The sequence below is a fragment of the Eutrigla gurnardus genome (genome assembly GCF_963514095.1).
Source record: "Eutrigla gurnardus genome assembly, chromosome: 6".
In the NCBI taxonomy this organism is placed as follows: domain Eukaryota; kingdom Metazoa; phylum Chordata; class Actinopteri; order Perciformes; family Triglidae; genus Eutrigla; species Eutrigla gurnardus.
Window position 1 is genome coordinate 28,208,107 of NC_139920.1, and position 27,977 is coordinate 28,236,083.

The 27,977-nt window shown below is 45.0% G+C and overlaps 1 protein-coding gene across 2 annotated transcripts; it reads right to left on the minus strand.

Moving 5' to 3' along the window:
• Window positions 1-7,120: 7,120 nt before the first annotated feature.
• Window positions 7,121-27,960, minus strand: shdb (Src homology 2 domain containing transforming protein D, b). 2 transcript variants are annotated; one of them, XM_084011814.1, is made up of 8 exons: window positions 27,800-27,960; window positions 26,922-27,291; window positions 24,709-24,859; window positions 21,814-22,035; window positions 14,160-14,237; window positions 13,245-13,422; window positions 11,578-11,697; window positions 7,121-8,638 (listed from the first exon to the last, which is right to left on the minus strand). In XM_084011814.1, exons 2-8 carry the CDS (start codon window positions 27,252-27,254, stop codon window positions 8,452-8,454), a joined length of 1,269 nt encoding a protein of 422 aa, XP_083867940.1. In that variant the 5' UTR covers window positions 27,255-27,291; window positions 27,800-27,960; the 3' UTR covers window positions 7,121-8,451. The 2 variants fall into 2 exon arrangements, with proteins under 2 accessions (XP_083867940.1, XP_083867941.1); XM_084011815.1 differs by lacking the exon at window positions 14,160-14,237 and having other exon boundaries at window positions 27,800-27,959.
• Window positions 27,961-27,977: the final 17 nt, after the last annotated feature.

Genomic DNA, 27,977 nt, shown 5'->3' on the forward strand with positions numbered 1-27,977 from the left:
ACGAGCAGGCAGAGCTGCAGAAGATGAAGGACAAGATGCACGAGAAGGAGAAGAAGAAGGAAGCCAAGCGGCAGAAGGAGGAGAAGAAGAAGGAAGCCAAGCGGCAGAAGGAGGAGAAGAAGAAGGAAGCCAAGCGGCAGAAGGAGGAGAAGAAGGAAGCCAAGCGGCAGAAGGAGGAGAAAGAATGTGAGGAGAGGCTAAATTCAAATAGTTTGAGTGTCGACGAAAAGGTGGAGGAGGCTGCTGATTGTTCAGCTTAGGTTGGACACTAGCTCCCCTTTGAAAGAGGTTTTCTTCTGGTGCCCAGGTTTCTCCCAAAATATATGCATATATGATATGTATATATTAAAAAAAACACCCTTCATCCATCTACCTCACCTCTGTCCTTCCTCACCTCCAACGTAAAAGGGTTTTCTCCTGGCGCTCAGGTTTCTCCCACAATATATACATATATATTATGTTTATATTTAAAAAACACCCTTCGTCATCTACCTCACTTCTGTCCTTCCTCACCTCTGTCCTTCCTCACCTCCAACGTAAAAGGGTTTTCTCCTGGCGCTCAGGTTTCTCCCACAATATATACATATATATTATGTTTATATTTAAAAAACACCCTTCATCATCTACCTCACCTCTGTCCTTCCTCACCTCTGTCCTTCCTCACCTCCAACGTAAAAGGGTTTTCTCCTGGCGCTCAGGTTTCTCCCACAATATATACATATATATTATGTTTATATTTAAAAAACACCCTTCATCATCTACCTCACCTCTGTCCTTCCTCACCTCTGTCCTTCCTCACCTCCAACGTAAAAGGGTTTTCTCCTGGCGCTCAGGTTTCTCCCACAATATATACATATATATTATGTTTATATTTAAAAAAACACCCTTCATCTTCTACCTCACCTCCATCTCCCTCACCTCTGTCCTTCCTCACCTCCAACATAAAAGGGTTTTCTTCTGGCGCTCAGGTTTCTCCCACAATATATAATATATATTATGTTTATATTTAAAAAAACACCCTTCATCATCTACCTCACCTCCATCTCCCTCACCTCTGTCCTTCCTCACCTCCAACGTAAAAGGGTTTTCTCCTGGCGCTCAGGTTTCTCCCACAATATATACATATATATTATATTTATATTTAAAAAAAACACCCTTCATCATCTACCTCACCTCCATCTCCCTCCACTCTGTTATTCCTCACCTCCAATGTAAAAGGGTTGCTCAGGTTTCTCCCACAATATATACAGTACATAAATAAATATGTATGTATGTATGTATGTATGTATGTATGTATGTATGTATGTATGTATGTATATATATATGTATAAAAACACCCTTCATCCATCTACCTCACCACTCCTTCCTTCCACTCCTGCTCCACCCTCCTCCTCATTCAGGGCAGCACAGTGACCCCCCTCTCTGTCCACTGCTAAATAAAAGGCGTCTATGCCAGAATTTTTTTTCCAAAAAACAAAAACAAAGGGATAGTTCAACACTCTGGCAAATTGGCCCATTGCTATAATCCCTATAGTCACAGCAATAGGTTCATTACCTTTATTTGTCGGTGTAAGCTATTTTTAGCTGCTCAGAGCTATGCTACGGAGGCTAATGGGACTTCCTGGTAACTCATCCAAATACACAATCCAACATCTCCAAAACGCTTTTGTGGACAAGTTGTGACCTGCACGTTCACCACTCATGGTGTGGATTGGAAAGGAAGACTGCTGGCCCAGAAGGCCTCCTGCAGATGATCAACTGATCAACGGTGCAGTTGCAGGGCATATGGACTGCCATGTATGCCTGCTTGTAGACCATGCCAACTTGAGAATTGTGAGAATCACAATAATCCACCTCTATGGGACGAAGTGTGTGACGACTAATGGTAAATCTAGTGAAGGTCACAGTGCAAAACAAATATAAAAAAATCAACCATAAGAAGAGGAAACAACTGAACAAAATATAAAAAGAAAAGCTGCACGGTGGTGTAGTGGGTAGCACTCTCGCCTCACAGCGAGAGGGTCAAAATCAAAAGAATGGTTATTAACCACAGAAACCACCAAAACAAGGCAAAACTATACGAGAAAGGAGAAATATACAATTACTTCAGGGAAACTGTACTTATTTTTCACATAAATATGCTTGTAAACAATCACCTTAATGTACTTGTAATCACTTATTTATCATGCACATATGCTAATTAGAATATTTATATTTTATACAAGTCATATTTGCACCTGACTATTTGAACTGGTAACAAGTTAGGTTAAACACGGCTTCTTCCTCTCTCCTTTTCTCTCAGATCACATAAATAAATGAACTTAAAGACCTTTATATGACTTGATCTTTTAACTGTAAATAATCTTATTTATTACACTGTAGATATGATATAAGAAGCCCTAGTAAACCAAAAAGACAGCCTGGTGGACCGTCCAAAGCTTCCTCTGGTACAGGACATTACCCATGGACTAGGTGAGAGGATGTAACACACACACACGCAAAGGCTATGTTTCTCTGGTTTGTGTTTGTTCACATGTTCAAAGATTTTTACATTCTTTTTACATTATTTTCCATGTTACGTTGTAAATATAGAGGAAAAACAATCACTGTGAAGACAGGTAAGATTGCAGAAGTTAATTTAGTTCTTGTAAAAAATATTCCTTTATTTCCCTGCTGTCTATCTACTTCACTGTTGCTCTACATTTGATGTGCTACTCTTCAGTAACGGCAATGCATGGAAGCAGCAGAGACGCTTTGCTCTTTCAAGTCCAAAATGCACCCGACTTTTAGGATTTGCCAAAAAGTCCCTTGAGCCGGTCATCTTGGATGAATTTACATATTGTGCAAAAGTCTTCAACGGCTATAAAGGTAAACAGTGAATGCACAGCGTCACATTCAGAATGATAGAGGATTACAAATACACAACTAACAGCACATCTTTCTTTTTAACTGTGGAGGGAAGCCATTCGATCCACACCTCGTCGTCAACAACGCCGTCTCCAACATCATCTGCTCGCTGGTTTTTGGTCATCGCTTTGAGTACGGCAACGAGACGTTTGTGAAACTGATGAAGTGGCTCGGCAAAATTCTTCAGATTCAAGCCTCCATTTGGGGACAGGTAGAGTATTTTAAAGCTATTGATTAAATCCTAATACAAGAATGGTAATTGTGATTTCAATATTTCAAAATGCCTCAACAGAATGCTCTACTCTGCAGCTTTACAACGCGTTCCCTCTGCTGATGAGACGTTTGCCAGGGCCACATCAGACACTCCAGCACATGCTAAATGATGAGTCTTATTATACGGGAGTCTGATGTGTGCAGTTATTTGTCTGAATAATTTATCTCTCAATTCCTTTTTTCAATTACCTGATTCATTGTTTAACTTTATAGGTGGAAAACATCCCTATCTCAATTTCCCGGAGCCAAAGTTTTTTTAGATGCTTCATTTTTAGATACAAACACTTTCAATAAATAATGATATTAAACAGGGGGAAGCAGCAATGCTTTCCATTTGAGACGCTGGAACCACCTCAATAATTCATTGATTGTCAAAATTGTTGTCAATTAATTTTCTCTCAATCCAGTAATTCATTCATTGACTACATTTACATAACTGTGTTAGAATAGAGTACATTTTTCCCCTGAGGACAGGAAAATCGATCATCATGTCTGCGCTGGAATATGGAGATATTCTCTCTACTCGTTCTACTTTAAAGATGCTCGTTATGAACGCGTTATCACGCGGCTCTCAACACGGCAACGCTGGCAACAGAACTGACAGAGCTAACGCAGCGCAGAGAGGTCAGCAGGTCACACTCACCTGCACTAAAAGCACATCCAGCTACTAAAACAAAGCACGGAGAAGCTCAGATAACAACACACAGAGGCATCATGACGACTTCATGACCTTTAACATGATTCGATGGTCCTCGCCAGCAACACAAACAACTCCACACTCATGTTTGTGTCTCTCTTCTAAAAGCGATGCTGTATACCTGATTAAATAAAGTATGCCTCTCGATGACATCCTATCATAACAGATAGGGGGCAGAAGTGGCTAAGCAATCTCTTCCAAATTTAATACCCCCCCCCCCCCAAAAATCTCCCAAACAGCAGCTGCGTTCTCTCCAAACCCTCTCTGATTGCAGTGTTTTCCGGCAGGCTCTCCGACCGCATGCACACACACCTGCTCACGCTGACCTCCAATCTATTTCCCTCCACGGCTGCTGGGATTAGCGTGTCTGGGATGGGGGAGAAGTGAGAAGGAGGACGGCGGCCTTCTTAGCCTGACATGCGTGTCCGTGGCGTTGAGCGTGTGTGCACAGCTGGCTGAGTCGCCGGCTCCGTGCATGCGAGCGGCCCCGGAGCTTTGCATGTTGCATGTGTGTGAAAGAGCAACTGTCCTCCATAGTCTTGAAGCGTGCAAGCGCCTCTTGACGACTCGGTTTTCAAATCTGCCTGTCACGAGTTCCCCAACTTTGTGGAAGTGAAGGGCCAAGTTATACCTGTTAAATGTTTGTTTTCCTGACCTTTAGGGGAGGGGCTTCAAATCAAAGGGATCTAAATGTGTTTTTTATGATGAAAGTTAAATGGCAGAAGATGTGTTTCATATTGGTATTTTGCCCTTAATGATGTCACATGATATCACTTTTTTCCGCTACACTTGCTGATCTCAACAAATGTACTTATTGGTAAATGGACCTGCATTTATTTATATATATATATATATATATATATATATATATAGCACTTTTCTAGCTAGCTACTCAAGGCGCTTCACATACTACATTCAGTCACTTTTACCCGTTCACACACATTAATACATTGATGGCGCAGCATCAGGGGCAATTTAAAGTGATGGTTCGGAGTAAAATGCACCCTAGGTAATTTCCTCCATGACATCCAGCCAAATACCCCCTCAGAAGCATTTTTAGCGATGGTCAGCATTGGTCAAGATAGCCGCTATCAGCCGAATGGCTTAGTACTAGCGCTATAGTACATAAAGTATATCTCGTAAATTACCCCACTAATAATGCATGGAATGTTACCAGACTTGTGCAGTAGTACACATAGGGTCTGTACTCACAAAACGAGGCATTTGAAAGTTTGTAAGTACACCAGGAGTTTATTTAAATGAACACTTGCCCGATAGCTTCTATCCTCGGCTACTAACGTTAACTAACGCCGTGCCGTGACGCGAGTTTCACGCAAGAGTATGAAAAAGTTTCGCTGAGTTTTTATAAATGCTTGTATTATCAGGTCAACACATTTTTATAAATGCTTGTATTATCACTGTCAACAAGTGTTGACAAGTGTTGACCTGATAATACAAGCATTTATAAAACACGGAAGTGGCGTCTACGCTGCGGTAGCATAGCAGCCGAGGATAGAAGCTATCAGGCAAGTGTTCATTTATATAAACTCCTGGTGTACTTACAAACTTTCAAATGCCTCGTTTTGTGAGTACAGACCCTATGTGTACTACTGCAGACGTCTGGTAACATTCCATGCATTATTAGTGGGGTAATTTACGAGATATACCCTCTGTACCGTAGCGCTAGTACTAAGCCATTCGGCTGATAGCGGCTATCTTGACCAATGCTGTGACCAATGTCATGGTGGAAATTACCTCGGGTGCATTTCACTCCGAACCATCATTTAAGGGTTCAGTATCTTGCCCAAGGACACTTCGGCATGCAGACTGGAGGAGCCGGGATTCGAACCGCCAATCTTTTGATTCTCTGAGTCACAGCCGCCCCACTTATTGTTAGTCACTTTGGACAAAAGCGTCTGCTTAATGCCCTAAATGTAATTGTAAATGATCCGTTTGTCTTTTTTTTTTCACCTACTAGGAAATGATGTCACTAATAACATCAATAATTTACACTTTTTTAATAAAGCGACAAGTACGTATTCGACGAGGCCAGGCATGCCTGAGTGCACGTTCTGTGGTTCCCTAACATGTTCTCCGGTTCTGCTGCGATCACAGGTGTTCATTCCTCCAAGCCTGTCTGATGGATTAACAGCCCCCCCCCCCCCTCCCCTCCCCTCTAGATCTGACATTACACACATTGTGACATGACAGCTGCACACACAGACACACACACACACACGCCAAGATCATGGTAAAACACTGCAAGGACGGTTGACATTTGTTCCAACCTACACAAATATGCTCATAAAAACATAAAAATAGAGCTTTATATTTAGGGATCCTTCTGTGGAACCAGAAATTAAAGCTGAAATTCTAACAAAGACAAGAGGTAAGAGCGATACAAACGGCGTGGAAGTGTGAGCGTGATAGTTGTTTGATTTTTAACACGCTGCACTGCCACTGTCGTTAATATTCATATCCCTCCCCAGGGAGCCTTGTTTGAAAAATGAGACTATATCAGCCCCCCCCCTCCATATCACCGTCTCCTTCTCTTTCAGACTCACAAACAACCACATGCCACGCACACACACTTGTTTGGAGTCTCATTGGGGAAGTACAGTCAGGCAGCACCCCCCCCTCCTTTCTCCCCAATAGAGGGATCCAGCTCGTCTCGTCTCTCCGTCACGCGGTTAATCAGCCTCCACTATTTCATTTGCCTCCGTAATGAAAGCAATCCCAGTGCTTTTCACTGCGGCGCAGCCCCAAATAATGAGGGCTGCCTCACCCCTCCTCAGCCACACCTCACCCCCCCCCCAGTCCTCACCCTCTCCCCCCCTCTCCCAACCCTGCTGTCAATGGATGAGGGGAAGCAAATGTGTTTGCATTGGAGTGTGTGGATCTCGCCCATTCCTTTGTGCCTCTTTCTCCTTCTTTCTGGAAGAGTCTAATGAATGTGTCGTATCACCTGTACTCTCAATGTCAATGTTTTGGAAGAAAAGCATTTTCCCTTCTGCAGTCGCTTTTTAAAATACACAAGAAACTAGCAACAGTCTGAACGAGTTTGTGTGCAACATACTTCAGATTTTTCATTATTTACTCCCACGACTCGTCTCTAAACCCCTGGCGGGAGCTTCAGCCCCCAGGTTGGGAACCATTCATCTACATAAAAGGTCTGCGTGAATTAACACTCTGAATACAGATGAGATGCTTCAACACAGCGGGTGAATTATACATCCTGTCATACTTTTTTTTTATTAGTGACAGAAAATGGCCAAAATGACGATAATAACAATGAATACAACCAGTTTTGGATGTAATGATTTCAATAATTTATCTGATTCGGATGATCACAAGTATGTTGGGTGGAAGTTGGCTCTTCTCTAAAACCGCGACGCTGCAACCAGGCAGCAGACACGGGAACCCATTCCAGATGGCAAGCGTTTAACTCCGAACCAGCATGCAATGAAAAATCTGCGCTCAGATATGTAGGAAGTGTGAGAACGTGGCCGACAGTCCCAGAGTTAGTTTGTCTGAGTGCTTCCGAGCTCAGCCTCCAAGTCAGTGAGAAGACAATGACAGCAGTGACAGGTTTTTTTTTCTTTTCTTTTTACAAACCGAGCATCGTCTCCTAAATGCAACGCAAGCAACCGACGGAACACAGGTCAGCGAGGTCAACACAAGTACCGATACAAGACAGGCTTCTCTGTTGCCCACGATGAACAACCAACAAGCAACACGGAGATGAGTCGGGCAAACCCTCGACGTACAGCAGCATGACAGTGCAGGACAGACCGGGTGCAGGACAGACCGGGTGCAGGACAGACCGGGTGCAGGACAGACCGGGTGTGTCTTCTTTGTGTAGAAAAAAAGCATCCAAAATAGAACTGTTGTCGGTAAAAACCTTAAATCTTTGAAAATAGCACTGTTTTCTTTTTTATTCGGAAAATGTGAACATTGCAACATTCACAACGGGGTCTCCCTCGCCCCTGGATGTAACGAGATGCATCATCTTATACAGTACAATTTCATTTATTGATGAATGACATGAAAGATTTGGGCAAAATATGACTTGTAAGGTTTTCACCAAAACAACAGCAATATTTTGTTAACCAGTGTAAATGAGGTGTTATTTTTTTTGTGTGCAACAGCTGTAATTAAATCTAAATTTCCTGCAAACTTCCTGGGTACATTCACACTAAACAGCCTTTCTCCCAACTACAGCTCTTGCTCATCTGCATTGCAGTCGGCTGTGAAAGACATGTAATAAAGAACGGGAGTATTTCATATGTCCTGGAGTCAGCCCCCGGTGTCGGCAAGGAGATGACAGACAGAGGAGTTACAGCAAAGGTGGCCAGGAGTTCAGGTATTGCATTTCGTGTGAATCGATCCCCGTGGATGTAAGAGACACTTGGCACAGGTACGAACGCTGTGCTGAGTCATCAAAAAGTAGTCCAGCTCAACAAGGAGAGATGAGAGAGAACTGGCTCCGCTGGGAAACATCCCATCAAACATTCAGAAGTTTTTTATTACGTGTCCGATCACGATGGCGTCCGGGAGGAGGAGGAGGAGGAGCGTCAGAGCGTCTGCACCAGCACAGGAAACAGCAGGGACAGATGCTCGGCGCCGCGGATCGGGAGTTTGTGCGCCGTGTAGAAGTGGATGACTTCTGGGATGGTGTCGAAGGGAGGGCTGTTCTGTCCCAGCACGTACTTGCCGTCTTTATACTGGGTGAACTTCATGTGCATGAAACCTTGGCAGCTCCTGTGGGGAGAAAAAAAAAAGAAGGACGTGAAAGAAGAAAGAGTGATGACATGAAATGTGGGGCACATAAAACACATTTTGTCCCGTAATGACACGGTGGAGATGACAGGGGTGGATTTATGTTCTCTTTCCTGCACTTGGAGGACGTGACTCTAACCAAGATCTGACGCCGTGTCACAAATTAGGAAGGACGAGTCATGATGAAGGATGACCGAGCGCTGTGAGGAAAGACAAAAGCCAGGGAACGCTGGACTGTGAAAGTGGCTTTGCCGACCGCACCGGTTCCCCTCCCTTTAAGTGCCATTCAGCCGCGACGAGACTTCCCCTTTAAGAGGCAGCCAGCCAGTCGTGATGTACGTCTAATTATAGAAGCGGAGGGAAAGAAGGAGGGCTGAGATCGGTCACCATAATTGTCATTGTTCTAGTCGACCAAATGAAATTTTGAAGAGCCGTGAAACCAGTAAAAGACGCTCGCTGGGACCACAAACAGACAAACAACAAGGCAGTTAACGACGCCGAGGGCCGAGACGCTTCATCACATCAGCGCCCGCAGTGGACAGCGTGATTTCAATCAGTCCTGTTGGTTTCGCATCTCTTTGAGCACTTTTCCAGTAAATATCCTGGTTCTTCATTTTGTCTCCTTTAAAACGGCCTTAATCATTCCTCCCATTGTAATAATAATATATAATAAACTTTATTTCTATCGCACTTTTCTTAACAGAGTTACAAAGTGCTTTCCAGAACAACAGAACACCAAAACCAAAACAGAAACGTCAAATAAAACAGCGGGAACAAGAAAGCCATCCATCCATCCATCCATCCATCATCTTCCGCTTATCTGGGGCCGGGTCGCGGGGTCAGCTGCCGGGAGGATCCCAAGGCGTTCCCAGGCCAGCCGGGCGACGTAGTCGCTCCAGCATGTCCTGGGTCTTCCTCGGGGTCTCCTCCCGGTGTGGCATGCCTGGAACACCTCCCCCCAATACAGATGCCCGAGCCACCTCAGCTGGCTCCTCTCGATGTGGAGGAGCAGCGGCTCTACTCCGAGCTCCTCACCCTATCTCTAAGGGAGCGCCCCACCACCCTGCAGAGGAAGCTCATTTCAGCCGCTTGTATCCGGGATCTTATTCTTTGGGTCACGACCCAGAGTTCATGACCATAGAAGAACCAAGAACCATCAAGAAAGCATCAAAAATAAACACTGGAGGATCAAATAATTGTACACATTACTGTCCAACTGTTCACTTCTTGGAGCACCACGATGACAAAATTATTTCACATATTTTTGCTTATCTCAGTTGCTATTACACAAACTTTATTATTATTAAAATTATCACAAAGGTAGTGTCGACAAACAACCAGCCCGATAAAGACTGATCTCATTTATGCAGTTCTGGTTTCTATCCGCTATGATGACATTATACCTACCAAGGAAATAATAACCATATTATGTAATCCACTGTGTTTGAGAGTTAAACCCAAAGGATTAAACCAGGCAGCTGGCTGGAAGACTTCGCTGGATGTATGAAGACAATAACAAGTGCTACAAACAACTTCATCATAAAAAATAAAACAACTTCCACACACTCTCATTAGACACCCGAGCCTTCCTTCATAAAGCCACTCCAGGCAAACGAGACCAAACAGACTGCAGGAGCACTTAAATAGACGTTCCTGTAAATGGCCCTGATGCAAAACATCAGACACAAGATTACACTCAAGGGGATTGTAGTCTCTTGGCATGTGCAGACTACAAACATGGAGGGGGATAATTTGTCAGACAGTGGAAAGTAGGGGAAATGAAAGTAGGTCAAAGTCTTTAAACTGTGATGGAGTTATGATTACATACGAGTTATGAGCTTGGTTATTATTTTAACGTTTTCTCTTCCAAATTTGTTGAGCTAATCGAAAGCTTTCGTTTAAAACCTGTGTGCTTTTCAGATTCTTCTTCTTTTTTTCGTGTTTTCTATTCCTGGAACAATTCATGATTATTACTGGATAGAATGATGTCCAAAACTAAGACAATAAAGTTTCTTTTTAATTAAAGATCTAAGCTGCTCCGACTCGCTGTTCCTGGTTTGTCTGAAGGTTTTGCAGCTTCATAAGAGATATCACTTCTTCCAAACCTCACATGCACCAGACTGGGGAACGATTGATTTTGTTGCTTGAGCATGCATGTGTGTGTGTGTGTGTGTGTGTGTGTGTGTGTGTGTCAAACCCACTCTACTCATGTAAATGAGTAATGCATGAGCTTGTTTATATGTCAGGACAGCACAGTGACACTTTGAGCCTCATCCCCCCCCCTTCCCTTCCCTCCTTGTGTGGCCCACAGACGGTAATTCATATTCATTAGTGATTACGGGGAGGATGATGTGTGCGCTCAAGTGTGCTCTACCTGCCTGATTACCACTTAGAAGGCCCGCTGGGGCCACGGAGGACGACCACAGAGAGGGGGCCAAGGATGGGGTGAGGACGGAGGGATGGGGGGGAGGGCGGCGTGTGGCCGGGAACATGGATCACAGTCGTAATTACAAGGGAGAGATTTGACCAGATAAGCAGTATTGTGCCCTGCAAATGAGTATCGGGAGAGGAATCAGTGCGGCAGTGATCTCGAGTGGGGGGGGGGGGGGGGGGGGTGATGGAGGAGGGGAGGCAGGGAGACGGGCGGGGGGAGGGGGGGAGACAGATGGAGAGGTGTGGAGACTGCGATATGAGAACGGTAGATCAGGTGGCTTCACACACACACACACACACACACACACACACACACACACCTCAGTCACATGGCAGGCAAAGTGAGAAATGTGCAATTAAACTGCATCTCTGTTTGTTGGAGAATGATACTGAAGGTGCTCAGGTGTGTGTGTGTGTGTGTGTGTGTGTGTGTGTGTGTGTGTGTGTGTGTGTGTGTGTGTGTGTGTGTGTGTGTGTGTGAGTCTTACCGTAGGGACAAGGAGTAGTCGGAGCGGGTGTTCTGACTGTTCCTCACCAGGTAGCTACACTCCTTACACAGCGTTAGCAGCGACTCTGCCTCCGAGCGTGACAGCGAACCGTGATACCATCTGAGAAACAGAACACACACACACACATACACACACACACGCACAGTTATTATTATTGTGTTATTTTACTGATTTGATTCCACAAGTCGATAATAAGAGAGAGGGATGAATAAAATATTATTATCACAGCAGTAAAACAGTCGTAACACCATGATGAAACACACTGCTGCCTGTTTTTCCAACGTGCTAAGATGCTAATAAAGTGTGATGTTTCCCAAAGGTTCCACGTTAGCTTAGCATGTAAACGTGGTAACATTTGTTATTGAACACTAAAAACAAAGTAGAGCTCAAGCAGAAATGCACTGATTTTAATTTCAGATGATTTTGATAGCGCTGGATGAGAAGTTATGGTCATCATCCTGAGGAATATATTAAAATCTGCACCAAATTCGGTGGCCATGGTTGTTGAGAAATTACACTCAAAACTACAAATGTCAACCGCAACCTCAAAGTAACATAGTTCTGTTTTTCCTGCCATAGTAATGAGATCTTCTTGGACGTGAGTTGTACTGAACGCTACAGGTGGCGCTGTCTCTCCGTTTAAAAGGGAAACACAAAGCTAATGCCAGCCTTCAGGAGATCATCAGAGTAATGGGCCGTAACAATCAACTACCATCCTCGAGTGAATGTGTGCACACGTGTGTGTTTGTGAGCGCAACACTGTGTGTGTGTGTTCAAGGGCTGTGTTGGATTTCATTAGTAAAACGGCCCTTTATGTGCACAGAAACACATCAATTACACCAATGATGTCTGAAATTACAACTCCAAACTAAACGCGTGCTTTTAATGTTCTGACTTAATTAGTTCTCATTCTAACCTTTCGCAGCGCCGTGAGCTCTGATGAGCGCTGCTTAGCCGAGGCACATTTCATTTGAACGCGTCCCCGCCCTTAATACATCAAAGCGGTGCAAGGAAATTGATTTTCGGATGTATTTTCAGGATGTACAACTCCGTTTCTTCCTCAAATCATTTATATAACAATGTATGATAAATGTATGGGCATGGCAGCCATGCAGAGACATTTACAGCCTACAGAGATTAATGGCTTATGCCTTAAATAACTGCATTATTTAGATGTGTTGAAGCATTTAAACATCAGAACATATAATGCTCCAGATTCCAAGTTGAATCCTTTATTCCTGTGATTTCATTCCTTACAGTAGTTGGATTGTCCCATGATTAAGTTTTTTTTTATGATCAGTACTGCCATTTTTATTCTATCTAGTTTATTTATCCTGTATTTTATTATAGATTTACATTCATATTTAGGGCATTTTGCAGACGCTTTTGTCCAAAACGACTTACAATAAGTACATTTGTCAAAAGAAAGAAACCACAACATATCATTGCCGATAAAGTAAGGCAAAAGATAAAGATGATTACATGGATGACATCATAGACACTCAATGATTGACTATCAAAAGCCAAAGGCACGTAGGCCTTTTAATTTGATTAAACCATAACTGGAGTGGGGACTCCATCCATACAAAGCAGCTGATATGTGCTAATGTAGCTCCTGTAGGTCAAACAGAAGACTGCATACATACACCTGCTTCTCCAGAGGCAGAGTAGGGTCCACTCTCTCCCCCACCATGGCGAGGCCTTCCTGCGGCATTCGAAACTTCAGCCCCCCTCCTCCTGCCAGCGGGCTGGACCTGGGCCCCGCCGGACGCAGCCGCTCCGTGGGCGACGAGGAGCGGTCCCACTCGGAGACGTCAAACTGCACTGTTGGCGGACAGAAAAAGTGAGTGTCGGTCTCCACACGGCGGTGTGATGAAAAGGGGATTAAAACCTCACAGCCAGACTCGGGTAAACACCGGTTTATCCCGCTATTGCAAAACCACGCATGCAGCAGAGAGACCTCACACAAACGGGTCGAACAGCAGGTCCCGTGTGACGGGCTGCAAAACTATCAGCATCGCCCACAATTACAGTCATCACCACTTGTTTTTGTCACCTTTGGCAGATAAGAGACAGGAAGTCACCGTCTGGTCTTCCAGTAGATTATGCTGCAGATTACTTGATGTTGACAAAAGTGATTCTATTCTGGAGCGAATTATGTGTTCAGCCTGAAGTGTTATTTACCCCTTCTGTGCCTGAGTTTGGTGGAGAATTCAATCTACACAACTTGTAATTAAACATTAAGTGTACCCGTAGCACTCCTAAGTACCCTGAAATGAACAAGCCGGGCGTCTTAATTTGGAGGGAGCTTTTCATGCGTGGTTGATGCAAGAGGGGAATGTGGTAATTTAAGAAGCCCCCCCAAATAACACAATAACAGCAACAGGCAGGGGCAAGTGCAAGGTGGTGCGGGGGCAGGAAGCAGGGGAGGGAGGGGGGTTAGGATGGAGGTAAAGCAGATGTAGAACAACAGCTTAGGTCGTGAAGGTCAGGGTGACTGCATAGGAGTGTTAAAGGGAGGGCAAAGGGGGGGGAGGGTTGTGTTCAGGGTAGGAGGTCACCTTGCTCTCTGACGGGGGGCTCCTCCTCCAGCTGACCCACCGGGGCAGGCCAGGGCAACTCCGACAACTCCCTCATTTCTAATAGAGGAGGGAGGGGGGAGGAGGAGAGAGGAAAAAAGGGAGCGACAGAGTGAGAAAACAGCAGATGGGCTTGAACAAATAAGGGAAGAAATGCGAGTGGCGATGATTAGGACACGATGCTGAAATCAGGTGCAAGATTTTAATGTGAGGGAGAGAGAGCGAGAATGAGAAGAGGTGGAAGAAAGAGAGGCTGCATGTGTGTTTGTGTGAAAAAGATGGCGGTGATTAACTTCTTCCTGTCATGAACAGAAGTAATACACGCTACCTTCCCGTATCTTTGCTCCATCACACATGTGGGGGAGAAAAAAAAGAAACATCTTCCGACCCCCCGACCACCTATGTTTACCGTCGTTTATCATGTGTGATAAGACGGCAGAGAGCAAAGCGGATGAAACAGAGAGGACAGGAGAAGTCACGAGCTGCATTATTTATAGTCATTTGAACGAATCCACTTTGAGAAAACCGTCCAGCAGCAGCGGATGCAATAAAAAAACAAAAGCGGGACTTTATGTGCACGAGCAGCCCACGGAGCAGAATCACGCTCCATTCACCGTCCCTACCTACAGAGGACTGAAAATAGCTCATTATCTAGCGTGGCAAGCAACCATATACTTTAACAGTCATTACTGCAGCCTCACACACACGCACACACACACACACACACACACACACACACACATTATGCGATTTGCCAGCTTCACACCGTACATTCAGTTCCTGCTCACAGCGAAAAAACGGATTACAAAACAAATAAAAGGGAAAGAGGGATGACGTCTTAATGAGCCGACAAATCCAAAGACCCCCCAGGCCCGCGACATCAAAAGGCCATTTGAATGGGCGTTTGGTGAGAGACCCAGGCTGTACATACATGCCCCTCTCCCTCCCTGGTTAATTATTGAGCAGGCAGACACACTCCGCCACTTTCTCTGGCTCTCCGTGAATTATTGATGCATGGCGCAGTACAATGGCCCCATCTGGAGCAGCCCACACCTCCGCTGAAGCCAGGATTAAAGTGTGGCCTGGCACCCCTCAATGGGAGACATGCACGCAAACACACACACACACACACCTGACACCCTGAAACACCACCGCTGCCACACTCTGCTGCCTCTCCACTCACCACCACCACCACATCACATTTCACACCTCTAATTCTCAAGCAAAACTGAGAGAGAGAGAGGCTTTGGAAAGAGAGAAGGGTGTAAATGAGGAGCACACAAAAAGCGAGGTGAAGGGTGACAAGGAAGCAGAAAAGAGATATGGAACGGAGACAGCCGAGACGATTTATCACAGATCAGATATGTGCTCAGCCATCGGAGTGAGAGATAAGCTATGGCGGTGGTGTTAGACACACGGAAATCCCGTCACAATTCCTCTCCTTTGGTTTTTAGGTGGTTGTTGTCTCTCTTAAGGACTCATTTTTCCTTGCCAAAGAGTAAATGGTGAGATTTATGTTGGTCGACTCACAATAAATTAGGCAGATCATTCATCGAGCCGAGGTTTAAACCCTGGTCTGTTGGACCTGGGTATTGGGAGTGTTCTTGTCCTTGCAGGTACAACGGCAAGGACACGAAAACCACATTAATCTGAGCAGTAAACCACATTAATCTGAGCAGTAAATCACACCCTGATCCCCATGGATGAGTAAATACAACCAGTAGATGACTGGGTCCTAAAAACCTGGATTGAAACCTTAAAAAGGTGCAGTCAGTGATTCCAATCCATCCATCCAATACACCTTTTTCCAAATTCAGCACATATATCTCCACTGTTTTCTGCTAGCTGTCCATTCTGTGTGTTCACAGGAAAAAAATCTGGTGTTCATACACAGCCCCGTCTCCGTAAGTAGGAAATAAACAAAGTGACTCAGACCGAGCCGCACAACACCATGCATGCTTGTGCACAGGACAGGGGAAAGACCATATAAGGAGATTTTATATATATATATATATATATATATATATATATATATACATATATATAGGAGGATGGCAGTGGGGGCAAGAGGAATGGTAAGCCTATTATATTAGTATTTGATCAAAAATCCAATCACTGAATCCACAAGATGACATCACAAACATGTACAAATAATACATAAAAAGCAATAAACAAAACACAATTAAATAAACAATTGGAATAATCAAACACAAGACAGATGTTGGTGTCATGTGTGTAAGTGTGTGTGAGGCACTCACACACATGACAGAGGCAATACATCACAGAAACACAGTAGGTATTACTGCTGTGATTCATTCCACTATCTGTCACAATACATCAATGTCAAGTAGTTTCATGTATATTTAAATTCAAATATTGACCATTGAGGGCCTATTCCAGATGGAATTGACCCGCCCCTGAAACGCAGACCGGCCAATCATAGCGTGGCATTTGCCAGCTCCGACCAGGGATGGACAAATATCCGTCTCTGCTCCGTAGACTCTCATGCAATTCAGATTTTCTTCATTTTCAGGCTGGTTTTGTGGATTTAGATTTTTAATATGTCGCGTTTTTACATAAAACCTGTGGAGCGAACATCAGCAGAGTGTTTGAGCACATCGCTACACCGGATACTGACATGCTTCTTTTTCTTTTTAATGATTGGAACAGTGACTCAGCTTTGCAGCTTAGTGAAGGGTCAATTCCTCTCGCCTTCCGCTATCTCATCATGTTAGGATATTTACTCTTTCACAGTGCGTTTTCAGTTCATGAAGGTTATAACATGTTGGTCACCTGAATTTTCAGGACTTGTTCAGCTGCCGGTTGTTTGTGGCTCCACTAACTAGGGACTGGTGTAGTCTTTATCTGGGCAGAGTGGCAGCTCTTTCCACTGCAGAAGGCTGAACACACACACACCACACACAAACACTGCCTGAACTCTGATAACAAAAGGCTTCATACAAAGCCCCCCACCGCCCCCCACACACACCCACACACACACACTAGAAGGGAACATCTGGCTTCCATTCACTTCTAATGGCAACCTGTGGATCTCTCAAAGGCTTTTACAAGACAATGACACACACTAACGTTTACGACAAAGGGACATCAGTGTTCACAGCCTGCATTCATGATTTCCACCTAAAATCTACTCCACTGTATCCATTACATACGATACAACAAAGCGTTTTCCATCACGACGACGACGCAGTAATCTGTGGTCTGCCAAAATCCCAAACGTGCCCGGCGCCTCAACTACCTGCAAACAATTAGCAGGAATGATCTGAGGGGAAGGGAATGACCGCACTTCTCCGTGTCGCACACGGGACTCATTGCCTTGAGTGACGGATAACTGAGTTTTGGAGCACGCCAGCTGTTTTCTGTGTCCTCGCAATAAAAGGAGGATCACACAAAGACAACAGAGCAGCTTCATTAGGTCCATTAATGAAGACATCTGTTTCTTCAAACAGCCCTGGCATCCCATCTTCCCTCCGCACACAAAGACCTCGCTGGGCAAAATGCTCCCCAGACACACAATTAACACCACTGAAGATTTTTTTTCCTCCTTTTAAAATTTGAACCATCACGCATTTCTTGACAATCGTGTCCATGCATCTGTTTTCTAGGCATTCATTAAATCCATCCCTCTTTCTCCGCTGCCCCTCTTCCACTCATCTTCCTCTAAGTGGGGCATTATCTCTCTTTCCATATTACCTCCTCTCCCCTCTCGCCCTACTCTTCTTCCATCACCTCTCCTCCCTCCTCTCTCATACTGGTTGGCGAGAGGGAATCACGGAGGACATGCCTTTTCATTAACGTCAGTAAAGGTTCACGCTGAAGGTGTGAGAAAAGCGAGAGAGAAGGGGCAGGGAGTGAAAGAGACAAGAGCCCTTCCACTGTGCCGGTAAATTGATGAAGAGGTCGATGAAGAGGCCGGTCAGATGCCCCCAGGGTCTGCCTCGAGCAACAAAGAGTAGTATCACAGCAAAAATGGAAATGGAAACCTCTTCCTCTCTCTTTTTTGTTTGTTTGCATGCACACAGAAAAAAAAAGCAATTTTCTGGCTCCTATAGGGACATACATATATGGCAGTATAACCCCAGGAAACCATATCCTATCCTGTCAGAGCACATGTGAGAAACAGACACAACACATCCAAATGCAGTCCATCTGCCAAGAAGAAAAAAAAAGTAGAATCTTTCTTCAGAATGGATCTCCTCTCCGGTTATAAAAATCTGTAAAATGTTATGATTGTCGGACAAATTAAGACTTTGACTTGATGATTCCCCCGGATGAAAAGTGAATTCATCCCGAGGGGGACATGAGTGTTCTCAATCACATCATCACCAAATAATCAAACAGTCGATAGGTTAGTCCATTTTTACTCAAAACGACAAACGGCAACCTAAAATGAAAAATCTGTAGGATTCATCCTCTGGGGACCATGAAAGTCTCTAATCCATCCAGTGATTGTTGATATCAGTTCAGACCAAAGTGGTGGACATAACTAACAATCAACATCCCTATAGCCGCTGCTAGCATTATTAAAAACTATAATAACCTCAACAGTCATATATAGGATCTGGGACTATAGGATCACCTTAAACCCTCCGTTTGTGCTGCAAAGAGTGTATCTTATCACACTCTTGCTTTCCTGACGCACACATTCATACTGGGGAGGTTCCCTGTCGTTTGCCGTTCTCTAACGAGCAGCTGCACTGGAACAAGTGGAGGATAAGTGCTTTTCTCAATGGCACCATGATAGTAATTTCTAGGGGTGATAATGTTATTCATTCAGCCTCACCCATACACATTTCCAGCTGATTTGCAGCTCTCTCATCATGCACACATTCATCCACATTTAGACGACCAACATCTAACGGCCCAGAGTTCCCGTACTGCACTATCAAACTTACAAAACACGAAGTATCTGAAACACCTATTCATCTGGTCATTAGGCGTTGCTATCACAGAAATAATGAGATTCTGCTCGTCGTTAGCTCCCTAATTGGGGCTGAACGGTTGCAGAGGCAATGTCTCGCTGCTGGACTGTCTTATTGACTTCGACGACTTAACGACTGCTGTGATTGAGCAGAATGGTGACGGCTTCCTAACGCTGCAATTAAAATAAAAAAACCCACCGAAGTGAGAGAGGCCCGTCACGTCCGACCCCTCAGGCAACTGGCTGAAGTGGAGGCGAGCTCATATCTGGTGCTATTTGTTAAACATAAAGCCGTAGAATTTGATATTCACCCAGCTTATCCATTTAAGCACGGATAAGCTGTGAAAACCATAATTAAAGAGATTCTATTCAGAAGCACTTGCTTGCATCTAATGCACGCAAATTCACACACAATATGCACCGACGCTCCACCCCCACAAACACACACACACACACACTTCTAGAGCTGGAAAACCTAGAGAATCCACATGTGTGTGCGAGTGTGTGAAGGTGATGATGAGGGGCTGCTGGCAGATTGCGATGCCCCCCTTTGCCCCCTGTAGCGGGTTATCTGAGTGAGTGTGTCACATCCACAGGGAGGCAGGGCCTTGGGGACAGCCCTGTCAGCGCTGCTACGTCGGGGTGTATATGTGTGTGTGTGTGTGTGTGTGTGTGTGTGTGTGTGTGTGTGTGGATGACGGATTGCACCCTGCCACAATGGCCCTGGCTCCCCCTCCTCTCCCTTCGCCTCACCTCGCCACAGCCCCCGACCATTAATTCTCCTCCACGCCCCTCCCCTCTGAAGCACTGGGCCTCCACAAACATCCATTGAGCTGCCACCAAACATACCATAACCTTGGACGTCCCTTTCTATTTCTCTCCACAGCCTCTCTATCCATGCTCTCTCTGTCCATCTCATACTTCCTCCTCATGTCTTTTTTCCTCCCCTCTTTTTTTTTTGCTCCATCCCCGTTCCCCCTCGTCTCTCCCCTCCCTCACATGTGGGCCGTGCCTAGCAACGCTGAGTGGGTCTGGGAATATGGATTAAATGTGAGAATGGAAAATACTGTTTGTGTGTTTACACTCCAGTGCTTTGGTTTGCTCAGACAGACAGCACGCCAGCTCAGAGTGCTGACTCCAAATGGAAAAAACAAGGGGTCAGACGACTCGCGCCGCACAAGCGTTTTCCCTCCATCGCGCTCTCTAATGGTGCTGCGAGCGCCGCTCTGCAGGAGCTCGCGCTATTGTGGCACAAAGAAGAAAAAGCTGGACAGGAATAAAAAGGACAGAAGAAGCGGGGAATGAGTGCTAAGTAGGTGAGAGGTGGTATTGGCTTTTAAATTAACTGTCGTGCACCTCCTTTTGAAATCCTTCCCCCGCTCTCAAATAAGTTACGGCGTCTCCTCGCTGCTCCTCTGGTTAATGTGATTTGAGCCTGAACACGGTGTGAACGTCGATGTGTGTGTGTTCAGACAATGGTGTGCGGACCATGTCTTTCTTATTAACACTGGATCAGTCATGCACATGCAGGCATGTAATTAGAAATAAGTGTGTGTGTGTGTGTGTGTGGGGAGGGGGGGTTACAGGACGGGGAGAGGGGATGGAGGGCAGTGCATACGAGGCTAGGTTGATTAATTATCCCATCACCTTGACCTTGGTGACTTGGAGATGCAGCTCAATTAAGCCGACCTGGCCTTGCATGCCTCACACTGATCCACTCCTAAATGACCCATCAGTCCAGCCCTGTTTCTATTTTCTCCCCCGTCACTCTCTCCCTCCAATTATATCCAATACATGCAACACAACGGGATGGGATTCACACATTTCGCTCCTCTGCTAACCTTCTCGTTATGGCGTCTACTGAATCTCTCTCACACACACGCAAGACATTTCCTTCTAATGATCAACTCAGAGGTTGGTGTTGTCGTCTGTCATATGTGAAAGAGTGAGAAATCAATAGTCACCAGAAGGTATTTAAATGCGGTGAAAGAAACAGAAAGATACGTGTCATTCGAGCTTTGACAGTAAAGGTCACAGCACTCGGTTTCTTGCAAGAAAAGGCTTCGTAGTGATGGGAAAGGGGGGGTGACATACATTGAAAAGGTCAAGACAGTTAGATGACTATTCCAGTATGTAGTAATAGTGGCAGGACTCTCTGTGTACTCCTTGCTTTGACATTTAAAACAGCCTCCTTTGAGTCTGGTCTTAACCAGTTTCAGTCATTCTACTGAAATGAATGATTTAAAAAAAGGTTGATTTTGTGAGATACCTTATGTTTTATGCGTGACACCCAGATGCTCCAGAAGCTGTACCGTTACATGAGTGGTTGCCAGTACGGGGGAATTCAATTGGCTGTTCCTGTAAACTGCTTAGCTATCCTAAATCTAATGATCTCAATTATTTTGCGAAAAGCTTTTATTCTCGGACGCTCTACATTTCTGTGCAGTGGAGGATGATTCAGCAACTCCATGGTTTAAAATGTATTTATAAATTGATTTCCTGTATATTTTTGACATTTCCCAGAACAGCTGACATGCTTTCCAATTAGAACATCACAAGCTAAGACCAGTGACAGTCCAGTTCACGGAGTATTCCTCCAATCAGATGCAGGAACTGTGAACTGAAGAAGTGCTTATCCATTACCGGCTTTTTGTTGTCTTCCTGTCAGAATAGCGTCATAATCTTTCCAGTTACCTGCAAAAGCTTTGGAGATGTGATCCTTTTTCCATTCCCAGGGTTGATCATACTCATCGGCTGGTCTCTCATCGTCTTGCGGCAGCCTGCTGCTCTCCTTGCCCTCCTCCTGAGGTTCTCTGTACAACAGACCCAGGCGCTGGCCTCGCTCATCTTCGTAGGGGGTGTCGTAGAGCTGCACCCCGCCTCGCGACCGCCCTCCTCCTGGACCACGTTGGAGCTCTGTTGATGCACATGCAAGATATTTATAGATTCATACACATGCATGCACGCAAACATAAAAATCTTCTTGCAATAAGAAGATAAAAAGAGTGGCATTAAGATATCGTATTTGCCGGTAGTGACAAAGTTCCCCTAAACACAGGAATATTATTGTAAAAAAAGAAAAAAAAAGCCTGTTGAGCTCTGACATGACTAGAATTAGGAGGGAGAGACAAATGATGTTTGCACAGCCTGCCGTGGGCTCAGAATCTCATATAGAGGGGCTTAACAAGGCCTTGGGCTAGATGCTGAGTTGCAACACCGTAGACAAATTCACCCTCCTTTCTCTCTCCTCCATCCTGCATCCCAGCAGCAATCTAGCACGGCTCACAACCCCACCACGTTCCCTCATTAACATTTTCATCACTTTGCCGGTGGGTTCCAACCAAGAAATGTTTATCGGCACTTGCAACTGGTGTGTGGAGTCAAATATGGCCATGAGATAAAAGGCTTTAAGATTATTGACACGAGCAAGAGGATGAAATCTGATTTCTAAATGCATCAATAGGAGTCTCTAAGCTGCAGCAGCAGCAGCAATCAGCAGTGGCGCTTTGATATGTTGACCTCGAAAATCTACCCTTGAAAAAAAAGAAACAGGTGGTACAGAAGAGGAGAAAATGGGAAAAAATGAAGGAGTAGGCATCTTTTGTGCACACAGCCAGAAGCCTTGCAAAGGAGGTGCACTCACGTGAGAAGGGAAAAGGGCTAAATGGAAGGGTTCCCTGGTGAAAGGCAGAGGAAAAACTTTAACCTTCAGACGACAAGACACCGCTATTGGGCGGCCCTGTAGTCACCATGGCGACCAAGTGGAAGCCTTGGGGAAAGGCCTCGAGGTTACGAGCGAGAGGGTGGAGGGGGAACGGAGAGAGAGGAGGAGCGAGGCGAGGGAGGAGGTGGTGGGACGAGGAACGGGAGGAGAAGGAAGAGGAAAAGGAAGCGGTGAAGAGGGGAAAGGGGAGGGTGATGGGAGAGACCAGGGTGGGAGTTGAGGAGGGGGAGGTCTGTCTGCGTTTGATGTTAAGTCATTGAGACAGAAGCACAGCGGGGCTGAATGCTGCTCTACCTGTGCTGGGAACCCGCGGTGTCAGCGACAGCCTGGAGATGGAGAAGATGAAGGCGCAGAGATAAAAACAGGCGGGGAGGAAATAAAATGAGAAATTCAGACGGAAACATGATGGAGGAAAACACAAGGGGGAGGCAGCAAATTGACGGAAAGGTGACAGATTGAAAATGGAGAAAAATGACAACAGGAAGTGTTTAGGCATACAAATGTACGTCTGAGCTGGAAACTGGAAAGAGAGACCAATCTTTTATCCGTTTGAACAAAGCTATTAGCACCAAAGATGTTTTTCTCTCCTAAAAGTACAGTTAAAAAAAAAAGCACACAAGTGTCTTTTCAGGACAGTCTTTGTGAGAGATAATTACTATTCCAATCTCACATCTGTCTTTGCTGCTCTGCTGTGTTTTTTTAATGAGCCACAACAGGCTGAGAGACAGACAGACAAAAGCAGGCAGACAGACAGCCCCGGAGTGACAGGCCCAATTCAACGTCAATGAAAGAGCTGCGACAATGCTTTGCCAAACACTCTGCCATCGGCGCTATGAATCTAATCTCTCCAGCTGCAGCGGGAACATTTTTTTTCTTCTTTTCCTCAAGGTTTCTCAATTGGGCCGACGGAAGGGACGCTCCATTCACTTCAAGCCCGATATTAGGAACTTCATTTGACCACCAAAACGCCGGCGACAACAGAGCGAGGACAGGACATATAATTTGCCACAGGATGGATTAGAGAGACAGCCAGACTCCCCTCGGGGCCGGGGAGAGCCCTCCAGATGAAGAGAGATATAGAAAGAGGAGGGGGGGGCAGGCTTTTACACTAAATGACTGGGACAGAGCAGGGAGAGTGCAAGGGAAAGGGGCAGACAGAGATGTTATAGGGGGAGAGACAAATGGAAAACGATAGATGTGAGCTCGATGATGTGGGAGAAAAGCACAAGGGAGGAGGGAGGGTCTGGGACTGGATCCTGGGTAGACATCTATAAAGGGATATTTCATGAGGCTGAGAGCCGCCTGTGACGGACTAAAAGCACCACGGGGTGGACAGGTTTAACTAATGTACAAGCGTCTACCAACAAAAGGAGTCATTAAACTAGAATTACTGAGCAATACTGCATTTAACCTCGGTCTTTTTTTTAGAACAAAGGGTATGGAAATAAGGATACATTCATCTTTAAAAGGCAGAAATACTTCACTTTAAAGGAAAAAAGGGCAATAAAGAATGATGAGGTCATTGGTCACCTTGGTTCTTCAACAAAGGAAACTTCTGACAGATTTTAGATCAAAGATGATATTACTTCATGCCATAGGTGCAGCTAAAATTAAATATAATGGCAGTGATTTTTCAACAGATAAGAGGTCTGAATTTAACCCTTAAAGATACTTACTCTATATTATGATGGTAATTCTTATTATTATGTGGATGTAAAGGGTTTAGTATGAGTGGCGATAATTAACAGAAGTAACAAAAAGGAAGCAGTGAAGGAGAATGGAACTGAAACACCTTCCCTCTGGGCTCATTGAATCATCATAACACCGATAAGATGCTGGGTGATGACTGATACCAGTCCACTGACCTGTGATGACCCTCTGGGCCTCATACGGTTCCATGTAGCCGTTGTTCTCGCAGGGAGCCGGTCTGAGATCAGGTTCTGACCTGTGGTTCATGCGAGCATCGAATGGGTCAGAATAATCCGTTTCGCCTGCCAACGGAGCGGACGGCACCACCTAAAGATAAAAAAACATAAATGTAACTGAAGAAGAGCAATGGGTTTTGTTACTGAAAAGAAAACGGTCATATAATGAATAGAAACCAAATTTCTAAATGTTGTTGTCTGGCAGGCACAGAATTTTGAATAATAAGCTTCAATGCCTCTGAGCTGGTGTTTTGTAAAAGCTGCACATCAATCACACTTAAGAAACTTGAATTAAAGCATCCTGGGATCCCGACACTGTTTTCTGATAATTAGGAGAATTCAGTGGGTGATACATGCAGAAATACTATATTAAAAAAAGGAAGAAGCACAGACAGACAATAGCTCATCAAGAGAAGAGGGAGATGGTAAGAGCAGCGCACAAAGCAATCATATCCTCACTGAATGGCACGTTAACTATGTTTGCTTACAGGCATCCAATTTGCATCTCTAGTGTTGCAACATCACAAAACCACACCAAGAGTGTATCTAAGCGACTATATTGCATGTGTGTTGCCACATTTAAGCTACGTGCGATGTAGACCATCCTGTCTCAGGACGAGGGGGACGAGAACAGAGACTTCGGCCATGTTTATAGATAGCAGGGTATTTAGAGAAATGAATATTTCCCCTCCATTTTCAAAAAAGTTGTCATTTACATCAACCCGCATAAATACGCCATTGAGCGCCATTATAACTATTCCAAACCTACGGGCGCCGGTGTAGGAAGAAGGATAAAGCCATGCAAGCCAATCAGAATCCTCAGAATCAACAACAACGAATAACACAAGCGACTTCCTGTGACGCTTGAGAACCTAAAACCCCGTTTCTCCCAGTTGACACGACAACACATAATCAGAAATCTCCTCTTTGGCCGGAGTTTTTAGAAATAATTAGGCCAAACCGTGTGGAAATATCTGCGTTTTCCCTTCGTGTAAACAGGGCCTACAGGGGGAGCTGGTTGGTCGGTCGGTTGGGAGCATTTGTTCCTTCATGCAAGAACAGAAGGAAAACAGTGGTCAGCTGGCACACTGACAGCTACACAGGCAACCATATGGTCACAAACACACACACACACACCTACAAACACACACACATTTTGGCAACGTGCTCTCTTCCTATCGCTTTCTCTCTGACAAAGGGAAGCGATGTAGCAACATTCGGCTTCCTAAATTCCTGCTGGACGTGCACACGCCCCTCACAAAATTGCATTCTAATCCCATGTTGATTCTGTAACAGGTTATCTATCGATGCACAGGAATCTGCAATGTTAATTAGAGTGCGGATGTTCCCACAGACCCTGGGAAATTAATGAGAGCAAGAGGAGAGTGGGCTATCGACTCGAGTTAAGACTATTACTTCAATCCACTTCAAGACTTTTCGCACTTGTAGCATTTTCCACGAGTCATGGATTTAACAGGGGAGATGAAAACCCCGAAATACCCCTTAACTCCCTCAGCATATGTGAGCTGAATTAATGTGAGGACTGTACTTCCTTGTAAAAACCGTTGCTTCCGCTGCAGTCGCTCAGTCTCCGACATCTGTTTGCCTTTTTATCTTTGCAGTGTGCGTCTCCACGCCACAACATGCACAGTAGCACAAACAGCACCGCGGTATAAATCAAACTTGGCATAACCCTTGGCATAGCGCCATATGCCGTACTGTATATGGGCCCCCTAACATGTGCTCGTGCGGGGGTCCTCTCTCAGCTTGCAAAACCAAACCCCATTTATTATTTATGGAAGGACATAAACTCAGGGGACTGTGACCCTCTCCGGCGCAATGGTCCGCTCAACCCATCAATAATTCTTTCCTCCATCCCGGGTTTATGTGGCGCACGGCATGTAATGTGATTTATGTAAACAATGCATATTTGAGACACACATTACTAGTCACTTGCTTATGGAGTCTGATCAATAAAGCTGTCAGAGTGATGGAAAATGGGATGAGAGAGAAGTGGGAGTGCTTTTTTTTTTCATCCATAACCACTTAGTTGCCTTCCCTTCATCCCTCCTTCTCACTTACATATAAAAATAATTTGTCATCGCCTGCTTTTAACACCAAAAAAACATATCCAAAGAAACTGAGGCTCTTACAGGCTCTTGTTGATCCTCCAAAGACACGGAACTGAGGAGGATCTTGGTGCGCCCCAGCTCCTGGGAGTCCACTTTGATCAGTCTGTGTTTGGGAGATTTCACATCCACACTGGAGGACTTCATGGGAGACCCGTACACCGGTGTGGCGGGGTCAGAGGTCCCGGACTCACACCTGGACCTTGTTTCTGAGTCCTCGTAGGGATCCTCGAAGTCTAGGTCCCTCTGGAGCCGGTAGGCTTTGAGGATCTCGCTCTCCGTGTAGTCTGGTGTGGGCGGCTGCGGAGGCACCTTCCTGCTGCCGAAGCTCAGGTAGTCCTTCAGCCACTTGGCCATGGCAGCTGTGGGTGTGTGGTGGAGGGAGAGCAGAGGGCTGGGGGGGCACACAGGGTCATGGGGGTTAATGCTTGATCCGACTCCTGAGGAGACAGAAAATCTCCAAACAATATTAATCCACACGTCCTGATCCTCTTAGTAAAATATGTTCCGGACAACTTTTTAACTGATCAGCAATCAGTGCGCTTTTACGCGCGCTCATGTGACATTAATGTAAAGTAAACAGCTGGACTTTATGCACCGCTTTTCTCTTTACACAGGGAGGCAATAACAGTCAGGCATCTGGACTTTGCCCAAAGGCTGCAATAACATTTCACACCCGTGCAATAAAGGCAGGCGTTAACATGATGGTTAAAAACAGACTGAAGAAGAGAGGAAATCTAGTTTTAAATTGAAGAATCTTATTATTTAGCTTCCATTCCGTGTTTAACCAACATGAAAACGTGTTTGGTGTTGATGATGTTGTTAAACTTCCGCTCAAAAACAGTCAAAATCAGTGGATTTAAACAGCAGAAGCGCGCCGCCGCGGAGACGCGCACACTTACCAACCCCGTTCAGTCCTTCAGCCACTTTGAACGCTTCATTCCGCGTTTCTTCGTGTCCATCACAATAAAAAACGGTGACTAAACCTTCCACTGCACGCGTGTTGTGTTTTTTTATTTATTCCACAAAAAAAGAGAGAAAAAAGAAAGATTTCTGCAACAAAAAGAAGAGCAGTGAAAT

Bases quoted from the DNA above. Each gene is read 5' to 3' on its own strand.
- shdb (XM_084011814.1), bottom strand. From the start codon at position 27,254: ATGGCCAAGTGGCTGAAGGACTACCTGAGCTTCGGCAGCAGGAAGGTG. The intron at 13,423-14,159 runs GTGACCTCCTAC...GTCCGCCAACAG, and splicing joins GCCCCCCGTCAGAGAGCAAG to TGCAGTTTGACGTCTCCGAG. The intron at 8,639-11,577 runs GTAAGACTCACA...TTCTCCCCACAG, and splicing joins GACTACTCCTTGTCCCTACG to GAGCTGCCAAGGTTTCATGC.